The sequence below is a fragment of the Lucilia sericata genome, unplaced genomic scaffold, assembly GCF_015586225.1.
Source record: "Lucilia sericata isolate MDLA Ls3-8-SP2 unplaced genomic scaffold, ASM1558622v1 Contig000697F_arrow, whole genome shotgun sequence".
NCBI lineage: Eukaryota > Metazoa > Arthropoda > Insecta > Diptera > Calliphoridae > Lucilia > Lucilia sericata.
In genome coordinates, this window is record NW_023994700.1 from 202793 (window position 1) to 217400 (window position 14608).

At 32.3% G+C, this 14608-nt stretch overlaps 2 protein-coding genes across 4 annotated transcripts in view; one reads left to right on the top strand and one right to left on the bottom strand.

Annotated features, from left to right (window-relative positions):
• The window catches only part of LOC119607467 (putative cysteine proteinase CG12163), a 41931-nt gene extending 33913 nt beyond the window's left edge, over positions 1–8018 (bottom strand). For 2 of the 3 annotated variants that reach the window (XM_037961392.1, XM_037961391.1), the window contains exon 1: positions 7609–8018. In XM_037961392.1, the coding sequence (XP_037817320.1) occupies positions 7609–7692 (84 nt within the window). In that variant the 5' untranslated portion in view covers positions 7693–8018. The remainder of the gene's footprint in view (positions 1–7608) is intronic. The other variant, XM_037961393.1, reaches the window with a different exon arrangement.
• Positions 8019–12304: 4286 nt separating this feature from the next.
• On the top strand, positions 12305–14605 carry LOC119607478. Its single transcript, XM_037961419.1, is given in 6 exon segments — positions 12305–12548; positions 12610–13183; positions 13247–13471; positions 13542–13704; positions 13775–13953; positions 14014–14605. Coding segments are annotated over 6 exon segments (1977 nt in total).
• The last annotated feature ends 3 nt before the right edge of the window (positions 14606–14608 follow it).

The window sequence follows — 14608 nt, forward strand, 5'->3', positions numbered from 1 at the left end:
TTATTGATTAAAACACCTGTTTAAGTTTAAATAAAACCCACAAATGTTCACAAAGATTTTCTATTGATCCTTTAGCTAATTTCAACTAATTTTTGTCACCAAACAACCTGCTGTTCTATTTCTCTTTGATACTTTTTAATTGCCTATTAATAGAATTCTTTTGAAATGTAATTAAAAAAAACACACACATACATATAAAACATTTATATAATTGAATATTTACAATCGTTAATTCTCATTGTATTTGCATAAAGTGGCTCTTATGGTGTAGTTTAATAAAATTAATTGAATCTTTTGTTTCAAACAATTAAAAAAAAAGTTGTAAGTACTTATACATACATATTTAATTACATATGTATATGTAAGGTATTAACATTTTGCATTTTGCCTTGTAAACAATTAATAATAGTGTTTTAAATAAAGCAGGATTTAAATATATAAAAAAAAATCCTGCTTAAAACCCCAATAACATGTACATAAGTTTTAGTTGCCTTGATGACAAACATTAAATTAAAATTTTATTTAACAAAGACTTTCCGTTTTAATACAATTCCTTTTTTTCACTATTTTGTTGAAAATTAAAAGTAAACGTTACTTTTATTTCAATTAAACAACACCACAAACTATCCATTCAACCTTCCATCCAGTCATCCATTCTCTCTATCCGTTTACTATCATCATCATCAAACCATCTATTGATCCATTTTTACCAACAACACAACCACTTAAATTAAAATACGGTTTCCATTGCATCCAACCAACAATCTCTAGTGGAGAAACACAATGGAAAATCGCAAGAATTAAATGAAGCTTAATTTATAGACAAGTAGTAGGTAGTAGGTTGGTTGGTTTTGCTGGTTGCTGGTTGTTGAAACATTTTACAACAATTCATCAACATTATTCGTTACGAGCTCTTAAAAAAATCACAAACAAAACTGTTATAAAAAAATGAAATGAAATGAACATAGGGAAAGAGAGAGAGTATGACGACAATTCAGAATTAAATTGCAACAAATGCAAAATGATTATTGCTGCTGTTACTGCTGGATAATGCAATTTCAAAATTGGAATAAGTTAGAGAATTATTTGGTGGTTAAAGGCGACTTTAGGAATTACTACTAATACTTATTGGATTTCACTATTATTATCTGTTTAGGTAGAATCCTAATCAGACAAACTCACAGACTAACAAGGGTCTTAAAAAGAATGAAGTGTAATAATACCCAAATATGGAAGATTTGAACTCATCTAAAGGCTTTAACAGAGTAGATTTATCGATATACCAATACAAGAAATCACGTCCTAAACTTTAGCCAGCCATTTAGTTTACACTCTCGATTACTAAATAGCTCAATGACTGATCTGTGATCATTTCAGAGGCTAGAAATACTGTAAAACTAAAAGTCAGTGATCTTAGGGACACTGTTGTTCTTCAATTCGTATATTGCTAAGCTATATAAACCTCTTCACATTTTCCATCTACGTGGGGACTTGATCTTAACTCTTTAGCAGAGTATATTTCTCTTCACACCATTACAACAAATCACATCCTAAACTTCGCCCAACGATTTCAATACTATCTCCCATCAATGGCAGAAAAGTCTTTGATTGCTTTAGAGGTCACAAATCCAAATAGTGCTTAATAAAAACAAGTGGTCTTAGGAGTAGCAGCGATATTCCTCAAATCTTACCTTTCAAGGTTATCCTTAACCTTTTTGATCTTTCTCTACATCTATGAAGAGGAATATTACTCAACATTTTGATCGATATTTTACAGGACATTCCGCAGTTTTTCCTCGAAGATTCAATTATCATGGGAATGTCACATTTCTTAACGATGTTGATGTTTAGTATAACATGGATTAAGTTTAGATCATGTTTCACTCGATCAGACAACTCAACATGTTGTTGAATAGGTAATTCCTTTACGATACTATCGCAAACTTATCTAGGATGTTAGAATAATCCAATATGTATTACAATGGTTTGCAACTGCGAATATCATTATCAAGAGATCTTGTTACTGATAATCAGACATCATAATGTCTCCCTCGTCTTAGAAATTGATCGATCTATTTTCAATCGCTGTACCGCAGTAGTTTTACAAACAGATCAGAATGTCGAGGTTTACAAACTGATCAGTATAATCGCAACCTGTTATGTCAAAATCACGAAGTAATTCCTTTCAACAGTTCCTTTCCGATGCTATCGCTAAGACATCAGAATTATTCACTGCGAGGAATCATGTTACTGATCAAGTTACTGACAATCAAACATCATAACGTCTCCTTCGTCTTAGAAATTGATCAATATCATTTGCTGATAATCAGACAGCATAATGTGTCCTACGTCTTTGAAATTGATCAATCTCTCTCAAATGAGATTCCCCAGTATATTTACAAACAGTTCAGAATTATCGCAATCTCCAATGTCGTGGTTTACAAACAGATCAGTATAATCGCAACCTGTTATGTCAGGATCACGAATGTCGAAGTAATTCCTTTTCAATACAATAGCAAAGACACCATAGCTGCCTGAATAATTCACAGCGATTCCTCGCTTACCATGAGAATTACACCGCAAGAAATCATGTTACTGATCAAGTTACTGACGATCAAATATCATAACGTCTCCCTCGTCTTAGAAATTGATCAATATCTTTTCAATTGTGATAGACATTATGACATTATAAAGCTGCCGATCAGACATTATAACGTGTTATTGTGCAGACAGTTTCTTCTTCGTAATAACATCTATCCAAAATTATACTTAAATCGACTCATAGGACATAATCATGTCCATGATCATTATAGAATCAAACTAACCCTAATAATATGTAATAATAATTATATTCGACAGATCCTCTAGTTTGTGAAATACTAGACTGTCTATTGTGGCATTTCTGGTTCCCGTCAATAAAGTCGAAAAGTTAAAGATTAAACAATGGTGATTACTGTTGGCAGTTCCTTTCTGTCTCTATCACATTGCAATGTAATTCAGGATATAATCTCTTAATAAGATATTTCCAACGGAGATCAGTTGACTGCCGATGAGACATCATAACGCGTTGTTGATCTAACAGTTTCTTCCTGACAATATCGCAATGACATACGGGACCAATTTCTATCCGTTGTCGATCAATTTCCAATCAAAGAATACTCTGAGTATTTATTATAAGGATCCTTGATCTTCGATAGGTTAGGTTATATCAGCATATGACCCGTAGGTCGACTCATTTGAGTCCATAAGCTGCTTCCAGTGTGTTTTCTGAAAAGAATTATACCTCAAGCACAAACAAAATAAATGCATGTGCGTCATCCTACAATATTGGACTGCTAATTTCTAGTTTTTGGCAGAGTAGGAGGGAGGGAGGGAGGTATGGGTCATTAATTTCCCCTACGGCTTCAATGAGACATCTCCTAGAGTAGACATTTAATGGGAGATTAAGTCTCATAACGTGCACATCTGTTATATAGTGTCCTGTCTCACGAAACATGTATAACAACCTACGTCTGACTCTATGTCGAGCAGGTCAAAGATAAGTATCTGTCCTAATCAGATCCATAAAGTTTCAGTGCATTAGAGATGGTAATGAAACACCAAACACCTTGATCTTCCAAATCAAAAGAAACTAATTCGCTTTTCTATTCTTTGTCACTTGGGGATCTAAGCGTCTTGTCTACTCCTATGACGAAGGGCATTTCAAATGTAAAAGAATACTCTCAAAAAGCTAATTCAATTGTTTATAAATATATATGTATAAGACATAGTTTAGCATAGAAATTATATGCAAAATTGAAAATAAGATTAAGAATGAACGAAGAAATGAAACAAAATTGTATAAAAATAGTACGAGTGACATTTTATTATGACATAAAGAAGTTAAACGTTATAATCCAACAAAAGCTTGTACACAAAAATAAAATTGACCATAAAAATTCATACTTGATTGAAACAATAGAAAAGAAATATGATAAAAATATATGTATGTCGATAAGGAGAGAACAAAAAACTGAGAAAAACAAACTAAACAAAGAAACTTAATAACAAAATGTTAAATAAGTGCAAAATAAAAATTGCACATAAATGCACTTTTAGTTAAATTTTAACAACAAAAAAAAAAAAAAGAGATTTTCTGATGTCTACATGTATTTTTCCATAGAATGTTTTAGCTATTTTTACACATTTTTCAAATATATTTATATAGATTTAAGGTGAAATGTCTTGACCAGACAAAATGTGCCCACTTAACTTTGCTATGAGGCAAAATGTCTGACATCAAATATTTTAATCTAAAACATATTTCTTCTTCTTTGCAAAAATTACATTTTAGTTAATAGAAGCAAAATATTGAGTAGTCATAGAGATATTTTTAATAGGTAAATGAACTTTGAATATGACCTATTGTCACTGACATATAACGTCAATAATCATATTTCTTTCTTTTAGCGTTAGTGTCAAGTTGAAGTTGTCATTATAGATACGAGTTTATCAGTATATCAAATTAAGGGGGGAGGAATTTAATGCTTCTTGTTTAAATAACGAAAATAGCAGTAATTAAGTAGGTTTATTAGCTTTATAAAACAATTCCCGATAAAAAGTTTCAAAATAAAATTAGTTAGAAAATTCTTATGAATCCCAGTAAAAATAGATTTAATATTTTAAAAGGACTTTAGTTTATAAAAGTAGTATTTTATCAAAAATTTAAAACATTTTTAATGGAAATTATGATAATATAATCATAATATATATACTGCGAAAGGTCTGTTCCAACGGGTTTCCAAATAGGGTTCTGGTTCTTTATTTTCTTAACTAAGTTTCCTTTAAAGATATATCGGAGAACTGTTCCTAACTCCTTGTTTTGTACGTTGATCGATTGAATAGAGACCGTTAATGGACGTGTCAAGATTAACACTATAATCATTTTCATGAGATCATGAGACGGACCCTAACATAATGATATTAACTTTAACTCATGACAGCATTAAGCTTCAATCTGATACGGCGTCTAATCCGATAACATTTATATCACAAGAACTTATGTTTTATTCTCTCAACAGGGTTATCAAAGTCGGAATCTCTTTACATTTTCTTCTACCCACAGAGTTGATGAAATTGGTTGATAAGGTGCACATATAAGTTAATGTTGCAAGGCTAACAGCTTAGGACGGTACTAACACTAATCACAGAGAAGAAGCCCTTTGATTTGGGCTATAAATCCTCAATAGGATTAGGAGAAAATATTAGACAAAACATTGTGTGTATACATATTCAGGTTATAAAGTAAAGAAAGCGAACTACTTTAGAGAACATGGCAATATAAGTTTATAAACCTAAGACTTACTGGTCCTTAAAAGGTAACCGTCTAGAACAGGATTTTTATAGAGAAGATATAGACATCAAAGTAGAAAAGTTCACAAATGATTTGGTTGAATTGTTCGAGGACAATTTCTCTTTATGACATCGGCGATCCGTGATAACTTAGCAGATTCAAAATCTTCGTGGTCTCTTGAAGCGGACATAACGTATAAATACCACAGTATACTGGGGATAATATATTAATTAGTAAACTTGATGAGTATAGGAAATTTATTCGGATAGCCAAACGTGTCTCCTCGAAACTCTTTTCCGAACGTGAACATAGCTAGGAGCTCATTTCCTACACGATCTAACATAGATCCGTTGCAGCTGACATCCGAAAGTTAGAATTCTTTAATCGTGCGACAAACTGGTTTTGTAGGAATCCAGAGTAATTGGGTTGAAGTGTACTAATACGCTGACCGCTTTCTCTTTTACAGGTATCATAAAGGGATCAACGAAATGGACCCTAGTGTGTCTCCAGTGTTAACAGCACATGGACAACCTGATAACCTAACCATGAAGATTAAAAATTTCCTACCCAAAATCCATTTTTAACCATAGTTAATGGCACAGGCAGGAGATTAAAGCAAATAGAGGAGACAATAAAACAACTGATAGACCCTCATTTTCCACCTGATTTAATGGTTACCAAAGTGAAACCAATTCTGGAGGGTCGCCAAACTATCTTCTCTGAACAAGCAGATTGATTGAATGATGTGTCGATTAAAAAAGATTAGATTGTCGATTAAAGATTAAAAAAGATTAAAAAATTCCTTTCCAGAACCCATTCGTCAATGGTACAGTGAGAAGATTGTAGGAAATGAACGAGACATTTGAACTCCTGATGGACTCTCATCTCCCACATAAGAGGAGGTTAATAGAGAGTTGTCACAACTAGCATGGTCAAGGGGTTTTGTCACTTATAAAGCTGGAGGATCCGGCCCTTTTGTAAACTTGGTGAATATGAGAAAATCATTCGATACGAAAAAACGAGACATCTGTAAAAGTCTTCTACAACCTGGTATAAGGGTCAACATAGGGAAACTGATTCGAGCAGAAGGACAGATTAAGAGTTGTCAAGCATATTACAGTATCTAAAACTGAGATATCGCTTCTTAAAACTCTTCGAAATAAATATCCATATGAAATGTGTACCATAAAGGTAAAGTTTACACCAACTTCCCTTTCAACCTAACCAAGTATTTACTCTTTACTTAAAAATTCTCAAGTAGAAATCCAAATCGTATCTAACTAAATTCCAACATGTCACAACGGAATGATATAACTTAAGATACCTATTAACTTTAACTAGAGTGTAAAATATGATAAACTAACTAGTGACATACTAAATTATGATATTTTAAAAATGTGTCGTTTTCGATACTAGATATCTCCAATGACATTTTTCAAAACGATAAAGAACACTATCAAAAAGAACAAAAGCGAAAAAAAAATTCACTAAACAAAGACGTAATAAGCAGCGTAATAATCAAACAAAATGGCTTAAGTACTTGATTGTTCTAACTGGAGGGAAAGATAAGAAAATAGAATTTGTTTTGTTTACATATTTCAACTAAAGAAAAAAGCAAACAAATGGAATAATAAACAAAAAAAAAAGCAACAGCAAAAGTAAGTAAAAACATAACCTCAAAGGCAAAACAAAGAAAGAAAGAAAACTTTTCAACTGATGATTATTTGCAAATTGAAAATGTAAATAAATGAAAAAAAAAAAGTAAAAAACGTAAATTATTATAAATAGAAAAAAGCTATAAAACTCAAGTACATATTAATATTTAATGTGTGAAATGTCTGCGGCCAATTACTTTTCAAATGAGATTTTGTGTCGATTTAAATTCTTAGAACTGAAATAATACAAATCAGCTGCTGCATTGTTATTAGGAATCACAACAGATTCACCAATCAGTGAAATTTCCAAAATAATAATAAACATTCGCTCACACAATCAGTGGCACACACACACACACACATATTTTTCCTCATTCCAGATTTAATGTATTTTTGTTGTTGTTGTTAAAAATAATAAAAAAAATTAAAATGACATCAACCTCTAGTTTGTTGTATGGTGTTTATTATAATTGTTATTTGCAAATTTATTTTTGTTTAGTTAAAGCATTAGCAGGCATGTTTAGGGAATAAATTTATTAACTAATTAGCATTTAGTTATAATCCAAAATAAATGCACCAGTATTTATTAGTCTGTGATCCATTAAATAATTAACAACTCACCTCAACATTATTAGCCTCTTGTCCAGCAGCTGCTTGTATTATTAAAAGCAGCGCAACTGTTGCTCCAACTGCGTAGAAACGCATTTTGTTTATTTCTTTGAGGGATTTTTTTTTGTTCAACTTTTATTTAGATAATAGTTTCCTTAAAACTTTCGTAATTTATGTTTTTTTCGTTACGTGTTCGCTAGCTATTAACACGTTTGCTTAAAAAGAAGTGAAAAGATGTCAAAATTGCTTTGTCACTAATTATTTTCTTTTTTTTTTTTTTTTTTTGTCTGATCGTGCAATTAATTTTTAACAAAAAGTTAAATTATGTTTAATATTTTCACAATTTACAATTCACTTTTTAATCGCTGGTCCGCAATTGATAAACTCACCAGCTGGAAATCACAAAACAACTGAAAACAAATTCACTGAATAATTGACAAGTTTCTGTTGTAGCGAAGGGGATGTTAAAACAAGTGTCAAAAAATAAGCATTTTTGTTTATTTAGAAGTTGTGTTTAAAAGGAAATTACCGATTAGCGGATTTTTTAACCGGAAATTTAATGTTTTGTTTTGGATGTACGAAATATCAACACTAGATGTCACTGATAATAATTAAGTAAGCAGTGTTACCAGATATGGGAATATGTTAACAAATTGAGAATTTCAAATATTTTTTGGGAACAGATTTTCGTAAGGAAACTATAGACAAGACTATAGACCAGAATATAGACTAGACTATAGACTAGACTATAGACTAGACTATAGACTAGACTATAGACTAGACTATAGACTAGACTATAGACTACACTATAGACTAGACTATAGACTAGACTATAGACTAGACTATAGACTAGACTATAGACTAGACTATAGACTAGACTATAGACTAGACTATAGACTAGACTATAGACTAGACTATAGACTAGACTATAGACTAGACTATAGACTAGACTATAGACTAGACTATAGACTAGACTATAGACTAGACTATAGACTAGACTATAGACTAGACTATAGACTAGACTATAGACTAGACTATAGACTAGACTATAGACTAGACTATAGACTAGACTATAGACTAGACTATAGACTAGACTATAGACTAGACTATAGACTAGACTATAGACTAGACTATAGACTAGACTATAGACTAGACTATAGACTAGACTATAGACTAGACTATAGACTAGACTATAGACTAGACTATAGACTAGACTATAGACTAGACTATAGACTAGACTATAGACTAGACTATAGACTAGACTATAGACTAGACTTAGACTAGACTATAGACTAGACTAGACTAGACTATAGACTAGACTAGACTATAGACTAGACTATAGACTAGACTATAGACTAGACTATAGACTAGACTATAGACTAGACTATAGACTAGACTATAGACTAGACTATAGACTAGACTATAGACTAGACTATAGACTAGACTATAGACTAGACTATAGACTAGACTGTAGACTAGACTATAGACTAGACTATAGACTAGACTATAGACTAGACTATAGACTAGACTATAGACTAGACTATAGACTAGACTATAGACTAGACTATAGACTAGACTATAGACTAGACTATAGACTAGACTATAGACTAGACTATAGACTAGACTATAGACTACACTATAGACTAGACTATAGACTAGACTATAGACTAGACTATAGACTAGACTATAGACTACACTATAGACTAGACTATAGACTAGACTATAGACTAGACTATAGACTAGACTATAGACTAGACTATAGACTAGACTATAGACTAGACTATAGACTAGACTATAGACCAGACTATAGACTAGACTATAGACTAGACTATAGACTAGACTATAGACTAGACTATAGACTAGACTATAGACTAGACTATAGACTAGACTATAGACTAGACTATAGACTAGACTATAACTAGACTATAGACTAGACTATAGACTAGACTATAGACTAGACTATAGACTAGACTATAGACTAGACTATAGACTAGACTATAGACTAGACTATAGACTAGACTATAGACTAGACTATAGACTAGACTATAGACTAGACTATAGACTAGACTATAGACTAGACTATAGACTAGACTATAGACTAGACTATAGACTAGACTATAGACTAGACTATAGACTAGACTATAGACTAGACTATAGACTAGACTATAGACTAGACTATAGACTAGACTATAGACTAGACTATAGACTAGACTATAGACTAGACTATAGACTAGACTATAGACTAGACTATAGACTAGACTATAGACTAGACTATAGACTAGACTATAGACTAGACTATAGACTATACTAGACTAGACTATAGACTAGACTATAGACTAGACTATAGACTAGACTATAGACTAGACTATAGACTAGACTATACACTAGACTATAGACTAGACTATAAACTAGACTATAGACTAGACTATAGACTAGACTATAGACTAGACTATAGACTAGACTATAGACTAGACTATAGACTAGACTATAGACTAGACTATAGACTAGACTATAGACTAGACTATAGACTAGACTATAGACTAGACTATAGTCTAGACTATAGACTAGACTATAGACTAGACTATAGACTAGACTATAGACTAGACTATAGACTAGACTATAGACTAGACTATAGACTAGACTATAGACTAGACTATAGACTAGACTATAGACTAGACTATAGACTAGACTATAGACTAGACTATAGACTAGACTATAGACTAGACTATAGACTAGACTATAGACTAGACTATAGACTAGACTATAGACTAGACTATAGACTAGACTATAGACTAGATAGACTAGACTATAGACTAGACTATAGACTAGACTATAGACTAGACTATAGACTAGACTATAGACTAGACTATAGACTAGACTATAGACTAGACTATAGACTAGACTATAGACTAGACTATAGACTAGACTATAGACTAGACTATAGACTAGACTATAGACTAGACTATAGACTAGACTATAGACTAGACTATAGACTAGACTATAGACTAGACTATAGACTAGACTATAGACTAGACTATAGACTAGACTATCGACTAGACTATAGACTAGACTATAGACTAGACTATAGACTAGACTATAGACTAGATAGACTAGACTATCGACTAGACTATAGACTAGACTATAGACTAGACTATAGACTAGACTATAGACTAGACTATAGACTAGACTATAGACTAGACTAGATAGACTAGACTATAGACTAGACTATAGACTAGACTATAGACTAGACTATAGACTAGACTATAGACTAGACTATAGACTAGACTATAGACTAGACTATAGACTAGACTATAGACTAGACTATAGACTAGACTATAGACTAGACTATAGACTAGACTATAGACTAGACTATAGACTAGACTATAGACTAGACTATAGACTAGACTATAGACTAGACTATAGACTAGACTATAGACTAGACTATAGGACTAGACTATAGACTAGACTATAGACTAGACTATAGACTAGACTATAGACTAGACTATAGACTAGACTATAGACTAGACTATAGACTAGACTATAGACTAGACTATAGACTAGACTATAGACTAGACTATAGACTTGACTATAGACTAGACTATAGACTAGACTATAGACTAGACTATAGACTAGACTATAGACTAGACTATAGACTAGACTATAGACTAGACTATAGACTAGACTATAGACTAGACTATACTAGACTATAGACTAGACTATAGACTAGACTATAGACTAGACTATAGACTAGACTATAGACTAGACTATAGACTAGACTATACTAGACTATAGACTAACTATAGACTAGACTATAGACTAGACTATAGACTAGACTACAGACTAGACTATAGACTAGGCTATAGACTAGAATATAGACTAGGCCATAGACTATTCTAAAGACTAGACTATTGACAAGACTATTCTATAGAGTAGACTATTGACAAGACTATTGACAAGACTATTGAAAAGACTATTGATAAGACTATAGACAATACTATAGACAGGACTCCAGACAAGACTATACACAAGACTATAGTCTAGACTACAGGCTAGACTATAGACTAGAATATGGGCTCTATCTATCTATCTATCTATCTATCTATCTATCTATCTATCTATCTATCTATCTATCTATCTATCTATCTATCTATCTATTTATCTATCTATCTATCTATCTATCTATCTATCTATCTATCTATCTATCTATCTATTTATCTATCTATCTATCTATCTATCTATCTATCTATCTATCTATCTATCTATCTATCTATCTATCTATTATCTATCTATCTATCTATCTATCTATCTATCTATCTATCTATCTATCTATCTATCTATATATCTATCTATCTATACATCTATCTATCTATCTATCTATCTATCTATCTATCTATCTATCTATCTTTTAGATTTGAAAAATAATGAATTAATTGTTTAATGGATTTTAATTACAGGAGTCACGAAGCATTCACAAAAACCTATTTAACAGACTTTATAAATGCGAATGTAATACCACAACAAAATTCAAATGGAACAGTATAAAAGATTATAATATATCGAATAGGGTAAACAATAACAACTGTTGTCCTTGGCAACCAAATCAAATATTGATAAAGCAAAAGGAAAAAATAAAATTTGGGAACATTCAACAAGGAATAACAATTCGTAAAGTGGCATTCTAATATTTACTAAAAAAATAACAATAAAAATGTCTTCTCATATTGGTAGAGCCTATTTGAATACCTGTTTAAAAGTACCTATAGATCCTTGCAACAATTGTCCGGCACCCAACTACAGCAGACCCAAATTATATTTGGGACGTACAACAGCAACACCAAATACTTGTTCAAATGCTGAGGATATGGGGAAACACTGTAGTTCGGTGGACAGAGGTGCTAAATGGTCTTGTGGTGGTATTAGATCCTTGGCGAAATTGTATGATAGTATACCAGGTTTGTATATATCAAATATATTCTTATAGATTGGATATTGTTTATATGATCGGTTTAAAAGATTACAGAGATTTGCATCATTTGAGTGGAGAGGAATTTTATTCCACTTTGGATACTTTAAGATCAACTTGTCGTGAATTAAAAGTAAAAACCAGTTGCTTAAGTTCAGAAGATCGCTGCAGTACCACCACTACCTCAACTTCTTTAACGTCTAATAGTCAATTGGGTGGAAGTCGCAGTAAAAAGTGCAAAAAAACTAAAAAGAAGAAAAAATCGAATATTAAACATAATACTATAAAATGTGAGCAAGTGCAGGAATCCGATTTTGTACAAGATTTTTTAAACAAGCAAGAGACTTGTCTAGAGTCGATGGCAACAAAACCGCGCCAAAATTCAAAGTAAAATTTATAAAATTAAATTCCTTCTATTTTATTAACTTAGTTTTTTGTTTTCAGCTCTAAACTGGATTTAGAGCAAGAAGTAGAATGTTTTAAAAACTCCTTAAAGGAATTTGAGGCGGAATTTAAACGTCCCTTGAGTTCTTTAAATCGCAATGAATCCCGCTCTTTTACAAAAAGATCTTCCAAAGATTTATTTAGTAAACCGCAAGAGGATAATAAGAAAATTTCGGAAAAGTAAATCTATAAATAGTTTATTATAAAAAAAATCCTGCTCAAACTATTGTTTTGATTTTGCAGAGTACCTGTACGTTCCAATTTTACCTCCCAATTACGTGAACGTTTACGTAAATCGTTGTCATTTAATGATTTACACTCGCTAACCGAACCCGCGGAACTTATAGAATTGAGAAAGAAAAATAAAACTTTGGAACATTTGTCATTTAAAGGAGATACTACTGGTTTACAAGATCCCTCAAATTTAAGTAATTACTTTGCGGAGAAGTCGAAATCAGAGACTACGGGGTGAATATATAGTTGATTAATACTGATCTTTCTAAACGATTTCAATTTTGTATTTTTCTAATTTCTTTAGAATACCTAAAATTATTGTAGATTCACCAAACTCCTCCGATCAGTCTAGTGATCGTTTGCAAGGAAAAAAGAAATCCAAACAAAAATCTAATAAAAAAGAGGAATACAAAATGCCTTTTTCAATATTCGAATTGGAGGATTCGAAAAAAGAGGGTTCTATTAAGGTAATTGACTAGAAATTAATATGATAATATGATTATTAGGTATTTTATAGCCATTATGAAAACTTTCCAGCATTCTACACCCTCGCCGGTGCATCCTGTAGCCCGTCCCAACTTGGCTGCCACTTTAAGGGTGGAAAGTTCTAAGAAAAAAGTTAAAGAACTTAAAAATAATTGTACCTACCACGACACTACACCACAATTCGATTGGGAAGTTAGAAAAACCCCAGCCTGGAAAACGTTATCCTTCAAGTGAGTCCAAATTTATTAAAAATTCCAATAAATTAAAATAATTCTGATATAATCCTCCAGTGAAACACACAAGGAGATACTGCAACTACGTTTGGCAACACGTAAAGCCGAACAAGCACTCCAGCAACGTGAATATGAACTCAACATGGAGTTGATGCGTCAACGCGTCAAATCTGCACCCCTACTGCTGGAGGGACCCACCTATTGGGGTCCTCATGTGGGTAAACTTTCGCATGCTTGTCAAAAAGAGGGACGACGTCACATGTGTCAATCGAATCAACAGCGTAGTAGACGTAAAAAGCATACATCACGTAGTCTTAGCTGTAGACGCAGCGGCATTCTAACATCGTCATTAGCTATGGAAGAAGACAATTTTGATACCGCCTATAGAGTACAAACGGAGTCACGAGCTAGCATGTCGCAAAAATTGAATAGTTTACGTAAAATTTATGGTGGCGATGGTGCAAAATCTCAATCCCGCAATTCAAATCACAGTACAAATACTCAACAATCGTTAAAATCTCAAAAGAAAAGAAATTCCAGTCGTATGCAAAGACATGAGGAGAGATCGTGCAAAAGTGATGGAAATTTTGGGAAAGCTGAATTAGACAGTGGCGATGAGTTGTCCAGTTTGGATAGAGCTTTTTTGTAGTTG